A 26,190-nucleotide genomic window follows, 5' to 3' on the forward strand; every position below is an offset into this window, starting at 1 on the left:
GAAGATTTATTTTGATGTTCCTTTCTTTAGTGTGTTTTATAATTTGGTCAAAATCCTTATTGTTGATGAGATGTTTTTCAGTTCAGTTCAGTTCAGTCACTCAGTCGTGTCCGACTCTTTGCGACCCCATGAATCACAGCATGTCAGGCCTCCCTGTCCATCACCAACTCCCGGAGTTCACTCAAACTCATGCCCATCAAGTTGGTGATGCCATCCAGCCATCTCATCCTCTGAGGTCCCCTTCTCCTCCTGCCCCCAACCCCTCCCAGCATCAGGGACTTTTCCAAGGAGTCAACTCTTCACATGAGGTGGCCAAAGTATTGGAGTTTCAGCCTCAGCATCAGTCCTTCCAATGAACACCCAGGACCGATCTCCTTGCAGTCCAAGGACTGTCAAGAGTCTTCTCCAACACCACAGTTCAAAAGCATCAATTTTTCAGTGCTCAGTTTTCTTCACAGTCCAACTCTCACATCCATACATGACTACTGGAAAAACCATAGCCTTGACTAGACGGACCTTTGTTGGCAAAGTAATGTCTCTGCTTTATAATATGCTATCTAGGTTGGTCATAACTTTACTTCCAAGGAGTACGTGTCTTTTAATTTCATGTCTACAATCACCATCTGCAGTGATTTTGGAGCCCCAAAAAATAAAGTCTGACACTGTTTCCACTGTTTCCCCATCTATTTGCCATGAGGTGATGGGATCAGATACTATGATCTTAGTTTTCTGAATGTTGAGCTTTAAGCCAACTTTTTCACTCTCCTCTTTCACTTTCAAGAGGCTTTTTAGTTCCTCTTCACTTTCTGCCATAAGGGTGGTGTCATCTGCATATCTGAGGTTATTGATATTTCCCCCAGCAATCTTGATTCCAGCTTGTGCTTCCTCCAGCCCAGCATTTCTCATGATGTACTCTGCATAGAAGTTAAATAAGCAGGGTGACAATATACAGCCTTGATGTACTCCTTTTCCTATTTGGAACCAGTCTGTTGTTCCATGTCCAGTTCTAACTGTTGCTTCATGACCTGCATAGAGGTTTCTCAAGAGGCAGGTCAGGTGGTCTGGTATTCCCATCTCTTTCAGAATTTTCCACAGTTTATTGTGATCCACACAGTCAAAGGCTTTGGCGTAGTCAATAAAGTAGAAAGAGATGTTTTTCTGGAACTCTCTTGCTTTTTCGATGATCCAGCAGATGTTGGAAATTTGATCTCTGGTTCCTCTGCCTTTTCTAAAACCACCTTGAACATCTGGAAGTTCTCGGTTCACGTGTTGCTGAAGCCTGACTTGGAGAATTTTGAGCATTACTTTACTAGCGTGTGAGATGAGTGCAATTGTGTGGTAGTTTGAGCATTCTTTGAGATTGTCTTTCTTAGGGATTGGAATGAAAACTGACCTTTTCCAGTCCTGTGGCCACTGCTGAGCTTTCCAAATTTGCTGGTATATTGAGGGCAGCACTTTCACAGCATCATCTTTCAGGATTTGAAATAGCTCAACTGGAATTCCATCACCTCCACTAGCTTTGTTCATAGTGATGCTTTCTAAGGCCCACCTGACTTCACATTCCAGGATGTCTGGGTCTAGGTGAGTGATCACACCATTGTGATTATCTGGGTCATGAAGATCTTTTTTGTACAGTTCTTCTGTGTATTCTTGCCACCTCTTAATATCTTCTGCTTCTGTTAGGTCCATACCATTTCTGTCCTTTATCGAACCCATCTTTGTATGAAATGTTCCCTTGGTATCTCTAATTTTCTTGAAGAGATCTCTAGTCTTTCCCATTCTGCTGTTTTCCTCTATTTCTTTGCATTGATTGCTGAAGAAGGCTTTCTTATCTCTCCTGGCTATTCTTTGAGATGTTTTTAGGACATGCCAAACCTCACCCCACCAACTTTGATGGTTGGCGTGAGGGTTACTTGCTAGTTTCTTCCAGATTCATTCCCTGCCTTTTCCTTGCTCTGGTCTAGATTGAGGGGGCTGAGCCCCATCGAGTCCATGGCTAGGCTCCTTAGCCTGTCTTCCACCTAGTTCTGGCTGTTGCCAAAACTCGGCCTCTATTCACCTATGCCGACTAGAAACAGAATTTTGGGTGAAGTGAAAAGGAGTAGCTTTTATTGCTTTGCCAGGCAAAGGGTGCCACAGTGGGCTAATGCCCTGAAGTGGGCTAATCCCATGTGATCCACACTGGAGCGGGTAGTGAGGAGTTTTATAGTGTTCAAGGAGCAGTGTGTGATCAGCTCATGGACAGTTCTTGGATGGGTTTGCCTCAAGGTCAATTTTCCATCATCACCAGCCTTATGGGTTGCATTCTTGTGTTTTCATCTGGTGGGGGGTGCAGGGGGCTGCTTCCTGTAAAAACAACTTAGGAATGTGTATCAGGCCTTTATCTATACAGATGAAGTTCAGTGATTTTGCTGTGTGGCAGAATTACGGTCTAAATTGTTACCAGTTTTTTAGCCCAACATCTATTCTTTGTTTCTGCATCTTCACATTTCCCAGTCATTAACTCTTGAGTCAGCATTTTACTTCCAAAGACAAGGACACAGGGGCTTGTGCACGGTTTCATGGTCCCTGTAGGGCAGCAGTGGGAAGCTGATAGTTGGGAAGGTGGCAGAATTCAGAGTTCTGCCTGCTCTGGGCGCCGTCTTCAGCAGTGGCTGTGTCTCTTTGGCGGTTGCAGCTTTTCCAGCTGTTGCAACCTCATGACCTTGTCTCCCAGACTCTGGTAGCTGGTAGACCCTAGGTCCCTCCAGCCTAGGCAGCTAAGTCTTCTTGCTGTGGTTAACCTATTGCTGTTATTAATCTCTAAATCGCCCCACAATTTCCTGTGGCTTTTGTTCCTGCTGTCACTTTATCATTGTCTGCTTCTTTCATTCTTTTATTTTCAATTGTGGTAAAATTTTCGCAACAGAAAGTTGATTGATTTGACCATTTCTAATTCTGCAATTCAGTGTGTTTTAAGTCAACATTTCAGGTGTGTGGTTCAGTGGCATTGGGTATACTCACCATGTTATATGTCTATTCCCACTATTTCCAAACTTTTCCATCATCCAAAACAAAAATGCTGTAAGTCTGAAGCAATGATTGCTAATCCCCTCTCCCCAGCCTCTGGTGTTCTGTTCTCTGCCATCACTTTTATCACTGGTTTTCCATATTTGATTTCCATATTTCCTTCCCTCATAGCTCAGTCGGTAAAGAATCTGCCTGCAATACAGGAGACCCAGGTTTGATCCCTGGGGCAGGAAGATCCCCTGGAGAAGGAAATGGCAACACACTCCAGTATTCTTGCCTGGAGAATCTCATGGACAGAGGAACCTGGCGGGCTACAGTCTATGGAGTCACAAGAATCAGACACAATTGAACAACTAAACCACCACCACCATCATGCTCCCTGGAGTGAGCTGTGTTTTCTTGTCTGGACTTTGCCTGCTACACATTGTGAGTCCTAGGGTTTCCCGACACCTAGATAGACGAGTACACACAATTCAGACTGTGGTTAGCATTTTTGATGGACTTGTTTTTCCCCACACCTTTTAATACACTTGTCATAAAACTTTTTCATGAAGTTTTAAAACAATAATAATAATAATAATAATATGCTCATGTAAAAATCTGTAGATTTGGAGTTTCTGAATCCCCTTTCTCTTTTTCTGATGTCTTCAGTTTTTCTCTTTGTATTCTTGGGATTTTTTTTTTTTGAGAGTTGATAATGAATCAAAAAATAGTAAGTGATTATTATTTTAGAACAACAGTGTGACGTTAGGAGAGAAAGCATGATATAAAATTCCACCTATGCCACAATTTGATATTTTATAATCTCTACATCCTCTTTGAAATGTTTTGTTCATTTCTCTTGGAGCTCTTCTGCCCTGTTCCTTTTCTCTTTTTTTTAATATGAAGATTTTTTTTTTTATGTGCACTATTTTTTTAAAGCCTTTATTGCATTTGTTACAATTTTATGTAACAAATGGTACATTAAAATATAACAATTTTATGCTTTGATTTTTTTTTTGCTTCCTGTTTTATGTTTTGCTTCCTGTTTTATGTTTTGATTTTTTGGCTGTGAGGCATGTGGGATCTTAGTTCCCTGACCAGGGATGGAACCTGCACCCCCTGTGTTGGAAGGAAAGTCTTAACCACTGGACTGCCAGGGAAGCCCCTCCTCCTTCTTAAAAGACAGAATTCAACTGAGTAAATTGGAAGATCTTATAGGTTTAATTTAATTATTCATGAATTGGGTAGTATCCAGTATAACAAATGGAGAAGGAAATGGCAACCCACTCCAGTGTTCTTGCCTGGAGAATCCCAGGGATGGAGGAGCCTGGTGGGCTGCCGTCTATGGGGTCTCACAGAGTCGGACACGACTGAAGTGACTTAGCAGCAGCAGCAGCCATCTAACAAATAGGAGTTCCCTCTAAGGAGCTGTACAAAATGGAAGGTTTTTGTAGGCAGAAAGTGGCAGGAACAAGGAAGTGGTGGACTTCCTCTTCTTTCTTAGGTGTTGGAAGGGATCTATCAGGCAAATTCCCTCACTGGTGCTGGGCAGAAAATTCTAGACTTACTCTTTAATATTATGTTGGGGGGGTGGTTGGGGGAGTTGAAACTGTTATTTGGTTACTCCGGTTTTTTGGTGATGTGGAGTTAGGGTAAGTGATGCCATTTTGAGCCTCTTGTCTCTTTTGAATGCATCCTAAGTTTTTTCCTCCTAGTCACTATCACTAGCACTACCTACTTAAAATGATAGGTTGCACCAGATGGGATTTTTATGTTTCTTCTTTTTTTGTGGTTTGCACATTTAAAGTTAGACCTTGATGTAATTATTGTGTTTTTGTAGAGTACTGAAGTGTTGGATTTTAATTAGAGCAATTTTGTTAGCCTAAACTTCCTTTGATTCAGGTTCTACCAATTGGCTGATTTTTTTTTTTTTTATCTCTGCTGCATAGTACAGATTCTTCAAATTGTGTAGCACAGACATTTTAAGTTCTAAAGGCAGAAATCCTTTCTCCATAAAATATTTTGATGTTAATTAACTGAATACTTTGAGCTCTTCCCCAGTCCTGTTGTCAGCCAAGTTAGCAAGAATGCAAGACACATTTTTGTGCCTCACATATTCTGACATGCTGATGCATGATTAAGGCTGTTTGGTTTATGAAAAGAAAGGACTGGAACTAGGACAGCCCAGGGGAGATGGAGGGAAGGATGAGGAGACAGTGGGGGAAAGAGAGGGTGGGATGAAATGAGAGAGTAGCCCTGACCTATGTACACTACCTCGTCTAAAGTAGGTGGGTAGTGGGAAGCTGCTTTGTAGCACAGGGAGCCCAGCCTGGGCTCTCTGACCACCTAGAAGGGTCCAGTGGGGATAGGTGGGAGGGACCTCAAGAGGGAGGGGACATATCGATACATATAGCGGATTCCTGTTGTACAGCAGAAAACAACACAACATTGGAAAGCAATTCTTCTCCTTTAAAAATAAATTTTTAAAAAGTGAATGGTAAATCTTGCATTTACCAAATTTGTGACCTTGTGCAAGTCAATTAGCTTCACAAATCCTATTTCCCCATGTGCATGTGGATAGTCCACATTTCCATATCTCGTGCCTCGTGATGAGCAGATGTTAGCAGCCAGATTCTTGGACTAGCATCGGACAAAGTCAGCAAAGGAGTAATGGTAAGAAGCAAATGCTTTGCATTGAAGAGGTCAGCTTGATAGTTTAGGAGAAGAGAAGAAAACATTCAGCAGATGTGAGGATGAAATTTTAAAAATCACTTTGGAGATTTTTGTGAGAGAGATAGAGAACAGATATACATATATGACAAATATGCCTTTGGAAGAAAAGATGGTGAAAATGATTTTGAGCTTTTTATTTTCTGTGCATAATCCCCCTTTGATATTTTTTGAAGAGTTTGCAATGAATTATAAACTACCTCTCCGTTACTTTTGATTGTCAGATTGGTGTTACATTGGCTGTGACACCGTGTTATGTCTGGGCCACAAAGTTGAGCAGCTTTTTAACCAGTTACATATGAAAAGAGGTGCAGAAGAAAAAGAAGAAATAGGTGTTGAATATCACATTATTTCATGTTACCCTCACACAACCCAGCAAGATGGTAATATTATCCCCATAGATAATTCACTAATGCCTAGAAGAGCTAGGAGCCTAACCCAGGTCTGACTGGCTCCACTAGGTTTTGCTTTGCAAAATGAAATATGTATATCAACTGATTAAGGTCACATTATGTAGAACTATTGAATAAACACGAATATGTAATTTCTTAAAGGGCATGATGTTTAACATGTGAGTTTTCTCTTAAAATATAATCACATCGTAAAATACAAGGCACATTTTGCATTATGTTAACTATAAAGTAGAACTTCAAGGAAAGCTAATGAAGGGTGAGAGATGACCATGTGATCTATGCCTTCTGATGAGGTGGAGAGTGGGGAAGACCTTGCAGGTACTGATTGGCTCACATTGCTGGGGAAGTGAGAGATGATTGCAGAAGCATCCATCTCTGTGTCTTATTGATAGGTTTTGATTATAAAACAAAAATCATAAAAATTTCTTAGAAGCTGAGCAAGTTTTTCAGTGTAACAGAAGGTGCGTGCCTGCTAAGTTGCTTCTGTCATGTCCAACTCTTTGCAACCCAGTGGACTGTAGTCTGCCAGGCTCCACCTGTCCATTGGATTATCCAGGCAGGAATACTGGAGTGGTCTGCCATGCCCTCCTCTAGGGGATCTTCCCTACCCAGGGATCAAACCAGTGTCTCTTACATCTCCTGTATTAGCGGGGGAATTCTTTACCACTAGCACCACATGGGAAGCCCAAACAGAAGGTAGCAGTGATCTATTCCTGTTCTCCTGTAACCTCTGTTTGCCCTACTGTAACTGTCAAACTAATATATTCAGGAACTAATGAGAAATTAATTTGTATTTTGAAAAGCCTCTTCTGATGATGCTTTAAGTTATAAATGAGTGAATTTTGTGCATTCTTATTATCTGGGGCTCAGCTGACCTGCGAGAGAGAGTGCTGAGCTGCCTGCCAGGCGTCAGAATTGCGGATTAAGCCTCTAAAACCACAATGGTAGGAGCAGTCGTCCACAACCAGAGCAGGCACAGACTCCCTGGGCCGCAGTCTCCTCGGACAGGTGGAGGGTCAAGTGGATCAGCACAGATATGGAGGTTGGGGCGCGGACCATGGCTCTTTGCTGACGGAGCCCGCATTAAAATGCTCTGGCAGTTTTATGACACCCTGGGTTGGAGAGAGAGCAAGAGGAAAGGGCTCCGAGGGGAAAAAAATCCAGGGTTCTGAGTCAGTAGGGAATCTTGTAAGTTGCCCTGACATTTCCCAACCAGAAAGTCTCAGCAGAGGCCTCTAAAGAAGACCTCTGCCCAAGACCTGGGGTCAAGAAAGCTGGGAATGAAGTCGCCTGGGCTCTGAACGTCAGTATGTGAAAGAGCTTGTCCCACCTGGGCTGGCGGTGGGGAGGGGAGGGGAGGGGGAAGGCTGAGTCCCGGACTTCTACTCCCCCAACACCTGCACCGAGGCTGGTTGCGGAGGGCAGCTTTCGCACCGGAGGGGTGCCAGGTAAAGCCTTTGGAAAGGCCTGCAGTAAAGCCGAGAAAATTACATGCTGGTTCTTAGGTAGAAGCTGGACTCCCCAGTCATCTTCATTGGTGAGCTTTTTTGACCTTTAAAATTTTCAGAGTAGTAAAGAAACTTGTAACTAACTATGAGGGGGGAAGTGTAAGAAACTTGGTATATTTTTGCAAGAAAAAACAAAACAGAAACAAAACCCCTCTTCTTTAACTGCTACTGCCTTTTTTTTCCCCTCCTTTCCTGAAACAAAATTCTCAGTTTCTGCAGTCAGCCCATCAGCCAGTGGTTCTACGGCTGTTCTTTTTCTTCCCCTCTCTTCCTCCTCCTCCCCCTGCTTCTCTATCTCCGTTTTGTTGAGTTTTAATGGGGAAAGTAACCATCTTAGAAAATTTGATTTAAATTTTTGTATGTGCCTGTGTGTAGACAGCTGCTGTATTAAAATGAGAAATTCATGCAAATGGTATACGTTATATTAATTTGTTTCATGAACTAAAAATGGGACATAGGGTTTGTTCTTAGTGATTGTTACAGCTTGCAAACCAATTATTGGGGGCACGATCTTAACGTATCAAGTGACTATTTCAAATCCCCTTTTCAGGATAACATCTACCTTGTTTTGGATGTTACAGTAGTGAATATTTTCACAGAAATGTGGGCTTTGGGGTTTGCTTTGCAAGAGGCTTCGTTAGTGGCTGAGACAGTAAAGAATATGCCCACAATGTGGGAGACCTCGGTTTGATCCCTGGGTTGGGAAGACCCCCTGGAGGAAAGCCTGGCAACCCACTCCAGTATTCTTACCTGGAGAATCCTCATACACAGAGGAGCCTGGCCAGCTACAGTCCATGGGGTTGCAAAGAGTTGGACACAACTGAGCGACTAACACTTTCACTTCGCAAGACACAAAACATCCTGGTTCAAATCATGAATATTTTATATATTCAATTTTTCATTTTTCCATAGCCATGGTCATTTCTTGCATTTTTGTTCTTATTTTAGGATAAATTCCTTTTGATTTGACCTTGGCCTAAGTGAAACTTTTGTGAAATTGGAAAAATTCTCATCTTTCTTTTGTGTTACACCCACCTTTCAAAAGGTTTGTCTTTTTTTCTTCCCTTCCCTTTATTTTTAGAAGGAGAGGAGGAATGTGTAGATGAAGAGAAGTTTCTAGTACAAAGGAGTAGGTCAGTACTACTAGACTACTCTGTTGGAGCTAGCCTTTCTTTCTTTTTCTAATTCCAGCTACTAACATTCCCCTCTCATTTTATATATGCCATTGACACTAGTATGAACACCCACCATATGAAGGAATTTTCTGGATTGAATGTGTGCCACATACTGTTTGCATGCAGTATCTCTGGTTGTAAACATGATAAAATTATCAATGAAACGCCCTAATTTGATCCTCAAGTGAAGAGATGTTATCCAATGAATCATATGTGTTTGTAGGAGGCAGCGCTGCAGCTAAAGAGCAGGAATGGGACCCAGATGTTTTCTGAAAAGTTGGTCGCAATGAAGGCAAGGAGCATTACCTAAAGTGGAGGCGGCCATATGGAAGTGAAGGTTGGAAACATCCCATTACAAGTCATATATCACTGAGTTGACAGCAAAGGTTTCAGCTTGTTTTTATTTAAATCATGAAAGCAGCTGCTCAGCTGTCTAGCTGTATTAAATTTAACCCCCTTTCCTGGCAATTGAATTCAGTAATTTATGCAATTCTGATTGGCCCACTGCATAAATATCATTTGGAGAGCTTTCACTTAGTTTTGTCCCTAAAATTCACATCCAGATTCATGATTGGCTAATTTTTCTCCTGAAAGAAAATGCTTGCAGATAATGCACCTGGCTGAGTCTATTAAGGCGAATCACAGAGGAATACTGTAATTTCAGCTTTGGCAGATAATTGCTATGGCAAAACATAAAGGAATGCCAGATAGTTTTTTTTTTTTTTAATGATCATTTGTATCTCTTGGTATCTTTTACTTATTTTCCTTTAGTTATTGTCTTTCCTTCTTCTTTGTCTCTTAATGACGTGCTCTTTCACTTCTCTGTCCTACATGCATTTCTAATAAGTCATTTTGCCTAACTCTTCATATTTTGACTTGGGTCTCTTGGCTCCTTTAGTTGACCCTTTCACAACCCCCTTCCAGCCTTTTTTCCTCAGTCTTTCTCCCCTCTTCTACAATGTGCCTCTCTTTCCTCAACTTCCCTTTAAACCCCTTTTCCAGTTTGATATCCTGCAGAAAGTGAAGTTGCTCAGTCATGTCTGACTCTTTGCAACCCCATGGACTGTAGCCTACCAGGCTCCTCCCTCCATGGGATTCTCCAGGCAAGAGTACTGGAGTGGGTTGCCATTTCCTTCTCCAGGGGATCTTCCCAACTCAGGGATTGAACCCGGGTCTCCTGCATTCCAGGCAGACGCTTTAACCTCTGAGCCACCAGGGAAGCCTATATCCTGCAGTTGGTTTTAAATACCATTCCTTGAGCTCTGTGGAGTTTTGAGATATTTCCTGCCTGTTGTGAAGCATTTTTTGTCAACATTTGGAGCACCTTCAACTCATGTTTTGGCAAGACGTGCCTCAAGCTACCTGCTAATTTAAGATATATTTTATCACTTGCCCACCAAAGTAAAGACTTGTAGTATCCCCTGTTGGAAAAGTATAGACTTTAATTTCCTGTGGGAAGAAACACAAGTTTTATTTAAAACAATAGGAAAAATGGGTAAAAATAGAAGTAAGATAGTTCTAAGGAAATAGATGAAGATAAGGCAGTGTTTTCACATTTCATTGGATTTTTTCAGGTAATCACTCGGGTAATAATTCAGCGTGTGTGCGTGCTAAGTCGCTTAAGCCATATCCGACTCTTAGCGACCCTATGGACTGTAGCCTGCCAGGCTCCTCTGTCATGAGATTCTCCAGGCAAAAATAGTGGAGTGGTTTGCTATGCCCTCCTCCAGGGGATCTTCCCAACCCAGGGATTGAACCAGCTTTTAACATCTCCTGCATTGGCAGGTGGGTTCTTTGCCCCTAGCACCACCTGTAAAGTTTTGTAATTAAATATCCTTGCCTTTCTTCTGCTAGATAATTTGTTGGAGATAGTATGAAAAAGGCATTTCTAGTTTTATTCTTTTTTTTTATTTTATAATTATGTCTTCTGCTGCATTATTTTTCATGGATATGAAACTCTTCGGAAGGTGACTCTGATAATGAGTTATATCTGTGAGATGAGGATCCAATGTTTTTGCCCTAAAAATAGTTTGAGAGTAATTTAGTGTGCAGTTAGGTGCCAAAATGATTTACTATGGATCAGTGAGCAAGCTGACATTATCCTGGGCTATTTTCTCCAGGGCTAATAATAAAGTGAATGGCCTATGCAGAGAGAATTTTTCATTTCTCAAAAGGCATCTCTACCTAAACAGAAATTTTGGCCCTATATTTCCATTTTTTAAAAGTGTAGTATGTACATACTACTATATTTAAAATAAAGAACCAATAAGGACCTACTGTTACAGCACAGAAAATTCTACTAATACCTTGTAATAAACTAGGGCTTCCCTGATAGCTCAGTGGGTAAAGAATCCACCTGCAATGCAGAAGACTTGGGTTCAATCCCTGGGTTGCAAAGCTTCCCCTGGAGAAGGGAAAGGCAACCCACTCCAGTATTCTTACCTGGAGAATTTTCATGGACTGTACAGTCTATGGGGTCACAAAGAGTCGGACATGACTGAGCAACTTTCACTTTCACTTTGTAATAACAAAAATAGTTTGAAAAGAATTTAAAACAGGGTAGATGTGTTTGTATAACTGAATCATTTTGCTCTGCACCTGAAACTAACACAACCTTGTCAATCAACTACACTCTAATATAAAATAAAATGCTGCTGCGGCTGCTCCGTGGCTCAATTGTGTCTGATTCTTTGCAACCCCATGGACTGCAGCCCGCCAGGTTCTTCTATCCATGGGATTTCTCAGGCGAGAATACTGGGGTGGGTTGCTATTTCCTTCTTCAGGGGATCTTCCTGACCCAGGAGTCAAATCTGGGTCTCCTGTGTCTCCTGCAGTGGCAGGCGAATTGTTTACCCCTGAGCCACCTGGGGAGCCCCATAAAATAATATGTGTGTGTGTGTGTGTGTGTGTGTGTGTAAAAGGTAAAAAAAAATGTAGTATGGCTCAATGAGCTACATAAAATGGACTGGAACATCAAGGATTATTTGTTAACAAACTTGTAGAAGACTTATAGAAGATTGGTGTGATTAGCCGTTTATCCACTGTTTTCTCATTAGAAATCAACTGAGAATATCCTTTTCAGAACTGGTGTCAGAAGATAATTGCCATCTCACAGCATAACTGACTTTTCTAAGGTCATATCTGACAATGGCCAAACAATTTATTATAGAATCCCTATAAATAAAGCGTAGACTGTTTTGGGTATTTTTAGTGAAGATCATCTCCTTGACTGCCAGTCTGACTGTAGATCTGGATCTAGGCCAGTGATATTTGAAGTAAAGACTGCATTATCAGATGTTATGAACAGGTAACATTGAGCTCAAAGTTCTGCTTTTTGGATATTGTCCAGACCCAGATTTGATAAGATTTTAGCCCATAAAACCTGATGTGAGAAGGGCTGGTTTTTATTAGGGCAGAGGATGAACAAGACAGAGGCAAATAAAGCCAGGACAAACTTGGGTCACATTTACACATGTAAAATATGCAATGAGAAATGTATATCACAATAGGGACTGACTTTTCATTCATTCATCAAATATTTATTGAGAAAGTACTGTGACTTCAGACAGTGGGCTATGTGCCTAGATACCCATGCAGGAGGAGAACTGTAGAAAAAAACTGTAAAGAAAAAGGCAAATTGCTCAGAGTGAATATTATAATTGGTATTAATCAGTTTAATCAGAACTCAAATATTTTAGAAGATGCATTAAAATATTTACTATGTCTGTGTGAGTCTTTCCTTAACATTTCATAAACCAAGACATATTTATTTACTCATATGAATAATTAATGATCTTAGGAATGAATATACTGATTTTTTACTGGGAGCTAGTATGCGTAACAGTTCTAATAAACGCTGAATAACCTCAGCAACTATCTTTAAAAAAAGGCTCAACAAAAACCATTAGGTTGCCTTTTCCATCATTCAGATTAGCATATATATTTTTTATAATATTCCTATTTTTAATATTTCTACATGTGTATATTTTTACTAAACAAAAATGTTTACAAACCTCCAATATTACTAGATATGTAATATGAAGCAAAATAATTTTTAGGACTTTTGAAGACATAATTGAACCCTGCTTCTAATACTGCTAAATTTGCTGACTACTTTGAACCTCTTCATGAACCCAACCACTGTGTCATATTGCCTAGGAACAGTCCTATCTAATCACTTAAAGTTAGACTAGGAAAGCAGTGCTCAGCCAAAGAGAAATTTCAAGTATAGAGTTCTAGGGGAATTGGGTGATGAGGAAGGGATGTAAGATAGAGGGCCAAGATCTGGTGTATAGTTCCAAAGAACAGTGTGGCTCTATGAAATCCCTTTCTCTTTTACTATACTCCTATTCTAGAACTCCTTGGAAGCCCAGAGATAGAAAGGAACATCATACCTCCTTAAAACTGAGGCTCTCTGACTTAGATCCCTTTCATTCTAATTAACCATATGTAACAATCCTGACACATGTCAGTGAAAATAAATGTTCTATTTCAAAGGTCCATCCAAAGAATAAATAGTAGTTATTTCTCAATGGAGGTATGACTTCTTCAGCCAGGGTTGCTTAGAGTAGGGGTCCCCAAACCCTGAGCCATGGACTTGCACCATGGAAGAACTGTCTTCCATGAAACTAGTTCTTGAGGCCAAAATGGTTGGGGACTGCTAACTTAGAGCACATATTTTTTAGCACATTTCCCTATAAAGCTGCTGATAAAAAGCTTGTTTATTTGCATATTCATAGTTTACTTGTCAGGATCCAGCTAATAGCACAGACCTCAATAGTTCAATCGCCATAGCAGTGTTCCTTTGCAGGTAACTGCAGTCCTCATTATAATAAGTTTTAAATAGGGAAGGGCAGGTATTTGAAAAGATATAGAGAAAAAATAAGTAAAAACTACACATTGTCTAGATTCTTGGAAAAGACCTTTGTCAGGTATCAGATTCTTATTCTAGGGAAGCTATTTTACAACTCTATAAATTATAGATAACTCATAGCAAGGTAAAATAGCTCTTTTTGTAGACATGTAAATTCTGTCCTGTCTAGCTCCCTCTTTCACATGACAAAAATCGATTTTAGACCCCATTGCACATTCATTTTAATATTTCGTAAATGTGCCTGTTTTTCATATTCTTTTTTGACCCAGTTATAAGATCTGCCTGGTTTCCTCATTGAGTTCAACCCCTAACAAGTGCTCATTCGTATATCCAGATGACATTCACTTTTTTTTTCCCTGAAAATTATCTTTTTAAAAGACAACAGTCATTTCTATTTGAAAATATGATGGAGAATTTCAGTATAATGATATCAGTGCAATAACTTCATCAAATTTTTATCTGCTGATTTTGTCTTGGGTATCAGGCAATAGCATTTCTAGTAACATTTAGTATCAGTACTAAATTGAACAGGGATAATGATCAGATTACCACTCCAGTATTCTTGCCTGGAAAATCCCATGGACAGAGGAGCCTGGTGGATTACAGTCTGTGGCATTCCAAGAGTTGGGCATGACAACAACAGTGATCAAATTAGAAATACCAATTGCTATGCCATTTTGAATTTTCTTCATATTTTTTAGGCTTAGAAGAAATTGAATTTCAATAATTTCTTTAAAATTTGATCATTCATTTAAAGTTTGCAAAGTGCCAACTTCTATGCTTCTCCTGTGCCCATAAGATCTTTAAGTGGTGTTGGTGATTAAATGAAGTATAAAACTTAACTAAATAAAATGCTTGATTTTCTGAGTATGTCTTGGATTTACATGAATCCATGTACATGCATACATACACACATGCATATTTGGAGACATTTGAAGAAATATGAATGCATATTGTAATTATTTTATTAGTTTAAATTCTTTGCATGTGGCGATAGTTTTGTAATTATGTAGAACAAAGTCCTTGTTTCTAGGAAACACATACTAAAGTATATAGGTGTAAGATTTCTTGCTATTGCAATTTCAAATGGTAAAAAAGTGTTTAGAAAGAGAAAGGGGGATAGACAGGAGAGAAAGCATATATGGCCAAGTGTAAGTAGTGGTAGAGATATAGAGATGCCTGTGGTATATTGTTGCCATTTTTGTAGGTTTAAATTTTCATTATTAAGAAGATGTGGAAACTATTATTCATTTAAACAAATTAAAGGATAAGTTGATAGATGTAGCAATTTGCTCTGTAACCAAATATCCAAGTAGGGTTGTTAAAACTACTGAAACGTTTCTAATCATTAGTCAAATAAGTTGCAGAAGGGGACTTACACAGAAAAAGGCTCTGACTTTAAGGGATTATTTGGGTGAATGTTAAAAATCACCAAATTTCCTTCATTCATATACTCTGTCTGTTTCTCTCTCTCACACACACACATTTTCTTTCTTTTCCCCTGTTTTGTTTTTAAAATATTTTTAGCCTTTGTCTAAGTTTGCTGTCTGATTTCCAGAATCAAAATTGAGGCTACATTTCAGAGATCTGTAAACTAGTTAGTTAAATTGATCACCAAATTGCGAGTAACCTCACCAAAACTACTGTTATCAGATACTGCCCAGAATAGTTGTATTCATAACAGAAACACTATTCATTCCAAAATGCTTTAATAGAGTGAAAGAAGCATAGCAAAGTAGACCAATTTGAAGCTTATATCGTGCCTTCTCCTCCAAAGATAGCATTTTAGACCAAAATATTTCAAAGAACAATGATGGGGAAGATTAGAGATTTTATTCTCCAAATGCAATATCTAATCATAAAATCATTATTTAAGTTTTCTATTTCTTCTTTGTAAATTTTGAGATAATTCGAAGGTAAAGAAGGTCTTGCTATATGAACACTGAGAATTTTTGACTTTTAAATTGATAGAAATTGTTATGAAATTGATAAACTGCTTAACATGTGTCTATCAATAAATGGGTAATTGATAGATATTGGAAGAGAGATAAAACTGTGTTCCTTATGTAGAATTTTTCTCCAGAAGAGTAAGTGGGTGTTCCTTGAAGGAAGCAAATTTTAAATTTAATTTTATGAGTGGCATGTTTAGCATTCAACCGCACAATAGTTTTTTTTCTAAAGAGCTCCCATGTGTTTATTCTCTTTAAAAGGAATTCTACAGTTTATTTCCATTATGTCTGCAAACAAAAGCAAAGTAGTATATCCAGCTCATCAGAAAGATGAAAAAATATCAGACTTGACTGCTGAGAAATCACGACTCTGTATTTGATTTTTCAGGGGAAAGAGAATTATGCATATAGTTGCCACTATTTGCCCTTTGTCTCAGTGAGGGAAATAAAGAATTCAAAGAAAAAAGCCAGGAGCAATTTTTTAAAAAATCATGTCATTTTTTCCCCCCCTCTCTTTCTGTGATTATGATGTAGGTAGAGTTAGTTCATGAAAGTCACCTCTGCAGAAGTCAGCATTATCAGCCAGTTTCCAGAGTTTTGATAGATGACTTTAAAAAGCTGAGCTCTGGCTCAAGGAACTGACAGATGGACTTTAATTCCAAAAGGGTTGGAATAGATTCATGGAAATCACCCTGTAACTCTGATCCGGCACACATGTCCTCAATATCCAGAAGCCAGATAGGGGCCAAATGATTCTTCTACATTTTCTATTGGCCCAGTACCAAAGAGGCACACTGACTCAGAAAAATTTAAAATAAGTTTATCCAATTTGCCTCTCTCTTTCTAATCTTTGAGGGTTGTAAAAGGAAACTGAATTGTGAAAAATTCTAATATCTTGATTTTGTTTTTCCTCTTCTACCAAATTTAAGGAATACTTTTATGGTTTTCATTGTTTTATAAAATTTATGAATATCATTAACAAAAATAGCATCATTATAAGCCTACCAATCACTTTGGAAACCTACTTTATTGAAAATTAGATTAATTGTATTTATTTTAAGGGGCATGTGTTAAGAGCCATATATGATGAAGTTAATAATAATAAGCGTGCATTGAAATCAATTAATAATGAGTTCTAGACTTGGTTTTTACAATCAGTTCTAAAACTTAAATAGTTTTAAAATGAGGTTAATTTTCTACAGAAATAAATTGCAAATCCACACTTAATGTATCATTTCTAGACTGATGTGCTTAGTTGCTCAGTCATGTCCAACTCTTTGCAACCCCACAGACTAGCCACCAGGCTCCTCTGTCCATGGGGATTCTCCAGGCAAGAATACTAGAGTGGGTTGCCATGCCTTCCTCCAGGGGATCTTCCCAACCCAGGGATGGAACCCCAGGTCTCTGGCATTGCAGGCAGGGTGTTTACTGGCTGAGCCACCAGGGAAGCCCTTCCAGATGGATACATTATTTATTACATACATTGTATTGTATTACATGTAAAGACTACCTTTGGTATGCTTAAGACAGTACATCTAGTGCTTTAGAGGAAAACAGATTGAATTGGATGTTTTTTCTGGGTTGCTGCATAAGATATTCCGTAGCCATCTCTGCAGGCAATATGTAGTAAAAGCAGTAAAAGAAACAAAAGTGGAAAATCTAGAGGTTTAGAGGAGTTAAGTGAGATTATGGAAGATTCCAGGAAGGAAGTAACATTGAAGCACACCTCGAAGAATGGGTGAGATTTAGAGAAATGGGATTGGAAGAGAAGAGAATTAGGAGAGAGTGTGAGGAGAGCAGGACAACAGGAAAGATCCGGGGTATATTTAGGAAGCAAGTAGTAAACTGTCTGGTTTTTCTGAAAATATGCCAAGGGATTATCAGGAGAGTATAAAAATATTTTCTTATGTATAGATTCCTTGGGGAACTCATTCACTCTCATAGTTAAATCCCCTATAATCCTTTACATCCATATTTTATCTCTCTATCCCCACAGCCAAAACTATTCTAGTTCTGGCCACTGTCATCATCAGCTTATGGAGACAGCATCCTAACAGGTCTCTCCCACAATGTGCCAGGCATTACCCTCCACACCACAGCTGGGTGCTGCAGAAGAAAGAGAATCCTATCACTTCATGATGAAAACCCCTCAGTTGCCTTCCCTGTCTTAGGCAAACCTAACCTCTCTCTACACTTTTTCTGCACTTTGGGCATTAGACCTCCCTGAATGTCTCTTAATTCTTTCAGGGAGTGGTCTTTTTTTCTTCCTGGATTCATGTCTCTGGACCCCCAGTTTTCCCTTCTTTTTCCCACTGGCAAACTCCCCTTTATCTCTGATGTTTAAAGAGCATTTTGTTTAATCGTGCCATCACTCCTTTATAAAGAGTTAGTTGAGGAAGTAATATGTTCCAGGCACTTCCTTCTTTCAAGACACGCCTTGATCTCCCAGACTGTGTTTTGTGGCCCCGATATACACAGCATCCTCTATTGTCAATTTTTGTGCAGTGATCTATATTAACTAGTCCAATACAAATCTCATATGAGTAGAAATAGCCTGATGAAGGTTGATGAATGTTGCATTGATAACCCATGGATGAATGTAATCAAACTTGAGCAAAAGTTAGTAAACCTATATCAATCTTTCTTGTACTACACATGATTCTACCAGATTTTCTTGATCTGAATGATCTCCTACTCAATTTATCTCATGTACCTCATACTTTTGTAATGGTATTCTCCTACAAAGTCATCCAATGAGTTATCTATTCTTCAGTCTGGTTTTGAAAAGCCCCCATAGAAAGACTCCTTTTTCAAATTTTCTTTCACTCTCAAATAAGTTCAAAGAGAGTCAGGCTAGCTCCCTCTCCAGCAAGGATGACCATGGACCCCTTGTTTCAATTGTGTTACTTCTCTTTCTCTCCACCCCAAGTCCAGTCCACTGCTCAGGCCCAGGGGAACATCATTTCTACTTTGAACTTATCCTGAACATTCATGGGTCTCATTAGCTTCCTCTTTTTAATTAAAAAATACTTGTAAGCTATAATTTTTCAGAAATATGGAAAAAAAATCCATGATTTAACACTAACCAAACTTAGAATGAAAATTTTTAGTTTATTTTTCCAGTTATATTGAGGTATATTGACAACACTGCAAGATATTTAAAGTGTACACACACAGAGTTGCTGTATGTATGCATTGTGAGAGAACCCCCTATCAAATTCATTACCACAACCATCACCATGGATAATTGAGTTCTATTCTATTAACCAATTTCGTTTATACAGCACAGTGTTATTTGATATATATAGTTACATAGTTATCAACTATAGTCACTATGTTACACATTAGATCCTCAGATCTTATTCATCTTATATCTGTAAGTTTGTACCCTTTCACTAACATCTCCTTGTTCATTCATTTTCTAACCCATCTCCTACTGGCAACCACATTTCTATTCTATTTTTCTTTCAGTTTAACTTCCTTTCCTTTTTCTTAGGCTCCACATGTAAGTGGTATCATGCAATATTGGTCTTTCTATGTCTGACATTTCAATTAGCATAATACCTTCAGGATGTATCCATACATGTCACAAGTAGTAGGATTTTCTCAAATTTTTGGCTGAATAATTTATCATATTTTCTTTATCCATTCTTCTGTGAGTGAGCATTTCGATTATTTCCATATCTTGGCTATTGTGAGGCTTCAGTGAACAGGGGAGTGCAGATATCTTTCTGAGATAATTATTTAATTTCCTTTGATATGATATATTACTGGAAGTGGGATTGTTGGATCATGTTGTTTTATCTTCTTTCGCTATCACTTTAGTTCTAGTACCTATATTGCATGCATTACATTCCTAGATAGGTACTAGGAATGTTATGCATGCCCTATAGATGTGTATTAGTCTGTTGATCCTAGAACTTCCAACTCTTCCATGCAATAAGTAACTCTTAGTTTTTTGTTTTATATAAAAGTAACATACACAATATTATGGGCTTCTCTGGTGGCTCAGTGGTAGAGTATCTGCCTGCAATGTAGGAGCTGCAGGAGACATAGGTTCGATCCCTGGGTCAGAAAGATCTCCTGAAGAAGAAAATGGCAACCTACTGCAGTATTCTTGCCTGGAGAATCCCAGGGACAGGGGAGCCTGGCAGGCTACAGTCCATGGGGTCACAAAGAGTTGGACACAGCTGAGTGACTGAGCAGCAGAAAACAATAGTATACTTGATTTCATCTGACATATTCTTAATCCAATGTGCAATTTGATCAAGTGGTATTTTTTATATTGTTAGACTAACTTTTTACAATTATAAAATTTTATATTTTATTTCATTTTATTCCTATGTATATGTAATACATATAAAATTTCACGCAGAAGGTTTGGCTTGTTCCTTTACCATAAAAATATAATTGTTATGGTATGAAAATCAAGACTGCTGGAATTTAGTATTACTCACAAGTAGATCTGTACATTTGTGGCTACACTTGAAAAAAAGAAATGAGAAGAAAAGGAAAAGAATAAAAGAAAAAGAAATCCGTTAAAATCAAAGCCATGGAGAAAGTTTAGTTTTCTAACTCCCCTTTAAAATTTCCCCATGAGAACAGGCAACCCCTTCATAGACTTGAACAGAGATGAGGTATGAGCACAAAGCCATGAATTCTCTGATTGCTATTTGGCCTGAAGGTTTGCTGGAAGCATCACTGTCCTAGTTAGACTGTTTTCCAGCTTCTAAATGTACTAGAGCATGATTGTATTATGTGTTGACCCTGATTTATGTTGAAAACCCAGAAACATTTTTTCCAGAAGAACTGCTTTGTGTATGTGTGAGTCTTTGAGGCCTGGCCCCATCTGAGAGTTGACTGGCTCACCTCCGTGTACTGTTCATTTATTCAGATGGTTGGACTCAAAAGGAGGAATCTTTAAATATCCAGTGGTATTTTAGTGAAATAAATACTGTGAAGCAGATATGGGTTGTTTAAAATGTATCACTATGATGTAATATGTCAATGCTCAATTAGACGTTTGCAGGCACCTTAAAAAAATCCCGTCTCCAGAGAAAAACTGATTGTCATAAGACCGTGTTTCAATTAAACCCACATCCCAAGCATTCTGAGTTCCAAATTCCTGAAACCCTCAAGTTAATGTCTTCCATGCTGTGGGGTTAATTTACATAAAGTTCTGGAGCTCCTGCTGCACTGTTTCAAATCTTGGTAGCTTTGATATTCTCCACAGTTCTATACACAAATATTATAAGCTAGTTTTCACAGAGACAAGTTATGATTATCGGCAAGAATTAGTTTCATACAGTGATCTCTTACCATATTGTATCAGAACATTACCCAGGCCCCCTTATTTCTGAACTTCGTTTTGCAGTCCCTACAAAACACATCTGTTCCACTGTGTGTTTTGAAAATTAAATGTACTAATATCATTCTGACTGACCCGGCCACCAAACTCATGTGGGAGAAATCCAGTCCACAACCCAAGCTGTGTTGAGACTTCAGGTCCTGTGGGGGCTTGTAGCTCAACTTCACCACAGCAAAGAAAAAAAATAAAGAAAGAAAAAAAGGAAAAAGAAAGAAAAGTAACATTTCTGAATATATGTGTTTTCTACTGATAACAGCATAGAAAAACTGAGTCAATTATAATGCACTTCCATCGATATCCATCCTGGTGCAGTTTTCAAGGGTCATGATAAGTCATCTCATCATGAGCTTCTGTGAAGTTTCTCTCTATAATTCCAGCTTTATAACAAGGGAAATCCCTATGCTAAATGCCCTGTGATAGACTGATTTAATGTAGAAGAACATAATTAGGTAAAGAAAAAGATAATATTCCAACCTAAAATTAGTTAGCTCATAACAGAGAGTGGATACATGTCACACTGTAACAGAATTTGAATTGGATTTATTCATGTGAATGTTTGAAATAAAACTTCTGCCTGCATAGGTCTTAAATGATCACTGCTGTCAAAGATGCAGTTAGAAATAGCAGGGAACACTAAAAGTTGAGGGCAGTTAAAGTGTTAGTTGCTCAGTCATGTACAGATCCTTGTGACTGTAGCCCACCAGGCTCCTCTGTCCATGGGATACTCCAGACAAGGATACCAGAGTGGGTTTTCATTTTCTTCTCCAGGAGAGCTTCCTAACCCAGGGATCAAACCCAGGTCTCTTGCATTGCAGGCAGATTCTTTACTATCTGAGCCACCAGTTAAAACATCATTTTAAAACAAAATTTTTTATTCCAAAGAAGTCAAGCTAAATATTCCCCTGCATATTAAGGTAAAGATGAGTAACATCGTATGCGCGTGTATGCTGCTGTCAGAATTTGGAATTTAACGCTAAATCCTAGATGAAGTCCGATATATTTGACCCTCACGAAAGTGTACACATTCATCTAACATGTATTACTAGAGTAGTAGAGATTCAATGTTAAAAAGGAATAAACTTTACAGATAACCAGAAAACAATTTAGAACTTATTATCCATTTCCTTCCTTCCTTTTTCCTTCCCTCTCTCTTGTCCTTGCTTTTCTTTTCTTTTTTTCCAGCTAAGTTTTCCACTTAATCAAAAGGCAAGATTGGTTTAGATTATCAGACATCTACATACTTTGCTTTGATTACTCTCTTCAGTAGCACAAGGGTTCTCAAACTTGAGTGCGTGAAGGAATTACCGTAAAGGGTTTGTGTACCTAACACCATGTGTATTATCCTATATGGGTTATTTCAGGGAATTCCTAGGGTAATTTTAAACTCTGTACAACTTTTGTTGCATGTGCTAACTTCAGAAGCTAACCAAGGAGGTTCCACTTGCCTTTACTTATTTATGAAAATTATGAACACACTTCCCAAGAATCCAGAAAATATACCTTTAGGTGTAATTATAAACACATTTATAGCTACAAAGATGCTTTCTGAAAACTCATACTGTACTAGGGTATATTTATTCCTTTATTCAATATTTATTGGTTATAAATTTCCCCCAGAATTTTTATAATATTGGTGTCTTTTTTTCTTTTCTTTTTTATTGGAGGATAATTGCTTTACAATATTGTGTTGGTCTCTGCCATGCATCAACATGAATTAGTCACAGGTATACATATGTCCCCTCCCTCCCACCTCCCACCCCATCGCGCCCCTCTAGGTTGTCAGAGCACTGGGTTCAGTTCTCTGTGTCACACGGCAAACTTCCACTTGCTATCTTTTTTACATATGGTAATGTATATGTTTCCATGCTGCTCTCTCAATTTGTACCACTCTCTCCTTCCCCTTCCGCAAGTCTGTTCTCTATGTCTATTTCTCCATTGCTGCCCTGCAGATATGTTCAACAGTAACATCTTTCTAGATTCCATCAGTTCAGTTCAGTCGCTCAGTCGTGTCCAACTCTTTGCGACCCCATGAATCACAGCACGCCAGGCCTCTCTGTCCATCACCAACTCCTGGAGTTTACTCAAACTCATGTCCATCGAGTCGGTGATGCCATCCAGCCATCTCATCCTCTGTGTTCCCCTTCTCCTCCTGCCCCCAATCCCTCCCAGCATCAGGGTCTTTTCCTATGAGTCAACTCGTCGCATGAGGTGTGGCCAAAGTATTGGAGTTTCAGCTTCAGCATCAGTCCTTCCAATGAACACCCAGGACTGATCTCCTTTAGGATGAACCAGTTGGATCTTCAGCATCAGTCCTTCCAATGAACACCCAGGACTGATCTCCTTTAAGATGGACTGGTTGGATCTCCTTGCAGATTCCATATGCATGTGTTAATATACAATATTTGTCTTTCTGACTTACTTCACTCTGTATAGTAAACTCTAGGTACATCCACCTCATTCGGACTGACATAAATGCATTCTTTCTTATAGCTGAGTAATATTCCATTGTATATATGTACCACAATTTCTGTATCCATTCATCTGTTTTAATGAATTCAAGTAATAATCTCTCTTCCCCCATCCCTTCTCATCTTTCTTTCTCACTGGAGAAACAATTGACCCTGAATTAAGGACTACGTAAAAACTAAAAGTTTTGGAAGCTTCATTTAGTAACATGATCTAGAGAATACAATAATGGTGAAACTTCATTTTTTCCCCCACCTCAGCTTTCCTGAAATATGATTGTTTCTTGGACTATATACACAAACAGGCAAAGTATTTACCTCTGAAATTACTGTTGTCCTTAAAACTCATCATGTACCAATAACTATCAAAATTGTCCATTCCTTGTTTTTATTTCAGTATATGCCTCTGCAAATTTTCTAAGAATCACTGCTGCGGCTACTTCTCTGTACCTTTTTGATGATGTCCACTAAGTTATTTTTTCAAAGATGAATATAGCAGGTCTTAAATTTCTAAATTTCAGGCATCAGAGTGCCAGAAAGTCAGCTTATGTCCAGGAAGAAGCTTAGGGATCTTGATATTTAGAAATGCACGATTTGGGAATCATGTTTCCCATCCTTTGCCAGTCTCTTCACATATTCCACATGTGTAAAGAATGATTTTTTAAAAGTTTTTTTTCCCCTGTCATTTCTGCTGTTATTTCAATTACCTTACTGTGGCAGTAATTAGGGCAAGATGAAGAAATACTGTGTTCTTTTTATCACAATTTAATTATTTTGGGTAACTATTCTGTGAACTTTCTACCATTATAATATTTTCTTGGCCAATTCTGTTATTTTTCAGATAATAGAACTAAGAATAGACTTTAGAGATTTTCTATTTTTATTCTCTCATTGAACAGAAAAAGAAACTAAAGAAACAGATATCCTGAGAAAATAAAATGACTCAACCATTTTATGACAGAAAGGACAAGAACCTAAGTTTCAAGGCTCTCAGGCCTGTGTTTTTCCCAAGTTATCAAACTTTGCTACTTTGAAGACTCTTTATCCTTATGATAGGAGTTTTTTAAGGTGAATGGATAAGAAGGTCCATTGGAATGAAAGAAGTAAAAATTATAATTTCTATTTATAGTTGTTTTAGCCTATCTTTCTTTGAAAAGAAATTTTGTTTTTATATGTCTTAGAATACACAGATAATGACTTAAGTAAAAAATTGTAAAGGTAAATATAATGAGAGGGAATAACTGTTATGATGTATTTTCAAACCGAGTTTGGAAAACACTAATCCGCCTGCAATGCAGGAGGTGCAGGATCAGTCCCTGGGTCAGGAAGACCCCCCTAGAGGAGAAAACAGTAACCCATTCCAGTAGTCTTGCCTGGAATATTCCATGGACAGAGCAGCCTTGCCAGGGTGTCGCAAAGAGTCAGACACGGCTGAGCACCAGCAGAAACATCAATAGTGATGATAACAAATCAATAATATCAACTAAACTATTGACATTTGTTGAAGCATTTCACATATGAAACTTATAAATAATGTTATATTAACATTAATTTAATTACTCCAGTAACTCTGAAAGATTATCCATGCTCTTAGGTGAAGCTACTTAGGCATACCAGCATGAAAAAACTTGTCCAGTGAGTGAATTAACATAACTCTGTGGTTGACCTCGCTTTAGTAAATCATTTTTATTTTATATTTAATGTCAATATTGTGAAGAAAATTTGACCTGAAGATTTATAAATAACATACATATATATACACACACATCATATATATATGTGTGTGTGTGTATATATATATATATGCTCAGTCACTCAGCTGTGTCCAACTCTTTGTGACCCTACAAACTGTAGTCTACCAGGCTCCTCTGTCCATGGGATTTTCCATGCAAGAACACTGGAATGGGTTAACATTTTCTCATCCAGGGATATGGATATATATACACATACATACACCAGTCTTTAATAAGTATGTTCATGAAAAACTATGAAGTTCTAAGTTCTATGAATTCAGGGACTATACTGCTCACCAGTGAGTTCTGGCATAAAACAAGAGTGTGATAAATATTTGTGAACTGTATAGTACCCAATGGGGACAGATTCAATGTAATTTTTTTATATGTACATTCACCTTTGAACTGGGACTCATGCTACTATTTCTTATGGATGCCACACCTAGCACTAAATAAATAATCTTTTAACATTTCTCAAAAATATGTATTTTAAGAAATACCACCATTATGGAATTACTTATTTATTGTAGAATTTTCAGAAAAACATTTTCCATTATATTACCCAGAATCTCTCTGGGTAGCATCTGTATAAGAAACCAACTATTTTGACACAGTTTTAGCTATGCAAAGGAAATTTAATGGAACATGAGGGATCAAAACAGTAGTTTGGCAGTAGGTGTGGGATGGAGGATCATTAAAAATTATTACTTTTTCCATACTTTTGTTTCAAAGAAAGAATTAAGGACACTTTAGGACATTAAAAGATATAGTTCAGAAGGTTGGTGTTATGAAAATTCATTAGGAACATCGAACTTCCATCCTCTTACAGGATGAGAAACATAATGGAAATACTTTAGACAATGATCAATCTATAATTGTACTTACCCACTGAAATCCTACTGTACTTGTAGTTATTATATGCAAGTTTTAAAAGCATCATTTTAACTATGACCATCAATGACAAGAGCTGGCATTTATAAAATCT

General features: G+C 38.3%; 1 protein-coding gene across 6 annotated transcripts in view; it reads left to right on the top strand.

Moving 5' to 3' along the window:
* The window catches only part of AGMO (alkylglycerol monooxygenase), a 365,218-nt gene that overhangs the window by 326,548 nt on the left and 12,480 nt on the right, over positions 1–26,190 (top strand). Inside the window, exon 13 of one of the 6 annotated variants that reach the window (XM_070470690.1) lies at positions 9,041–9,154. The exons of 4 other annotated variants lie outside the window; for them this stretch is intronic. In XM_070470690.1, the coding sequence (XP_070326791.1) occupies positions 9,041–9,127 (87 nt within the window). In that variant the 3' untranslated portion in view covers positions 9,128–9,154. Of the gene's footprint in view, positions 1–3,180; positions 3,513–9,040; positions 9,155–26,190 lie in introns of those variants that run through there. One more of the 6 variants, XM_070470739.1, reaches the window with a different exon arrangement.

This window comes from Odocoileus virginianus, chromosome 1, assembly GCF_023699985.2.
Source record: "Odocoileus virginianus isolate 20LAN1187 ecotype Illinois chromosome 1, Ovbor_1.2, whole genome shotgun sequence".
Classification (NCBI taxonomy): Eukaryota; Metazoa; Chordata; class Mammalia; order Artiodactyla; family Cervidae; genus Odocoileus; species Odocoileus virginianus.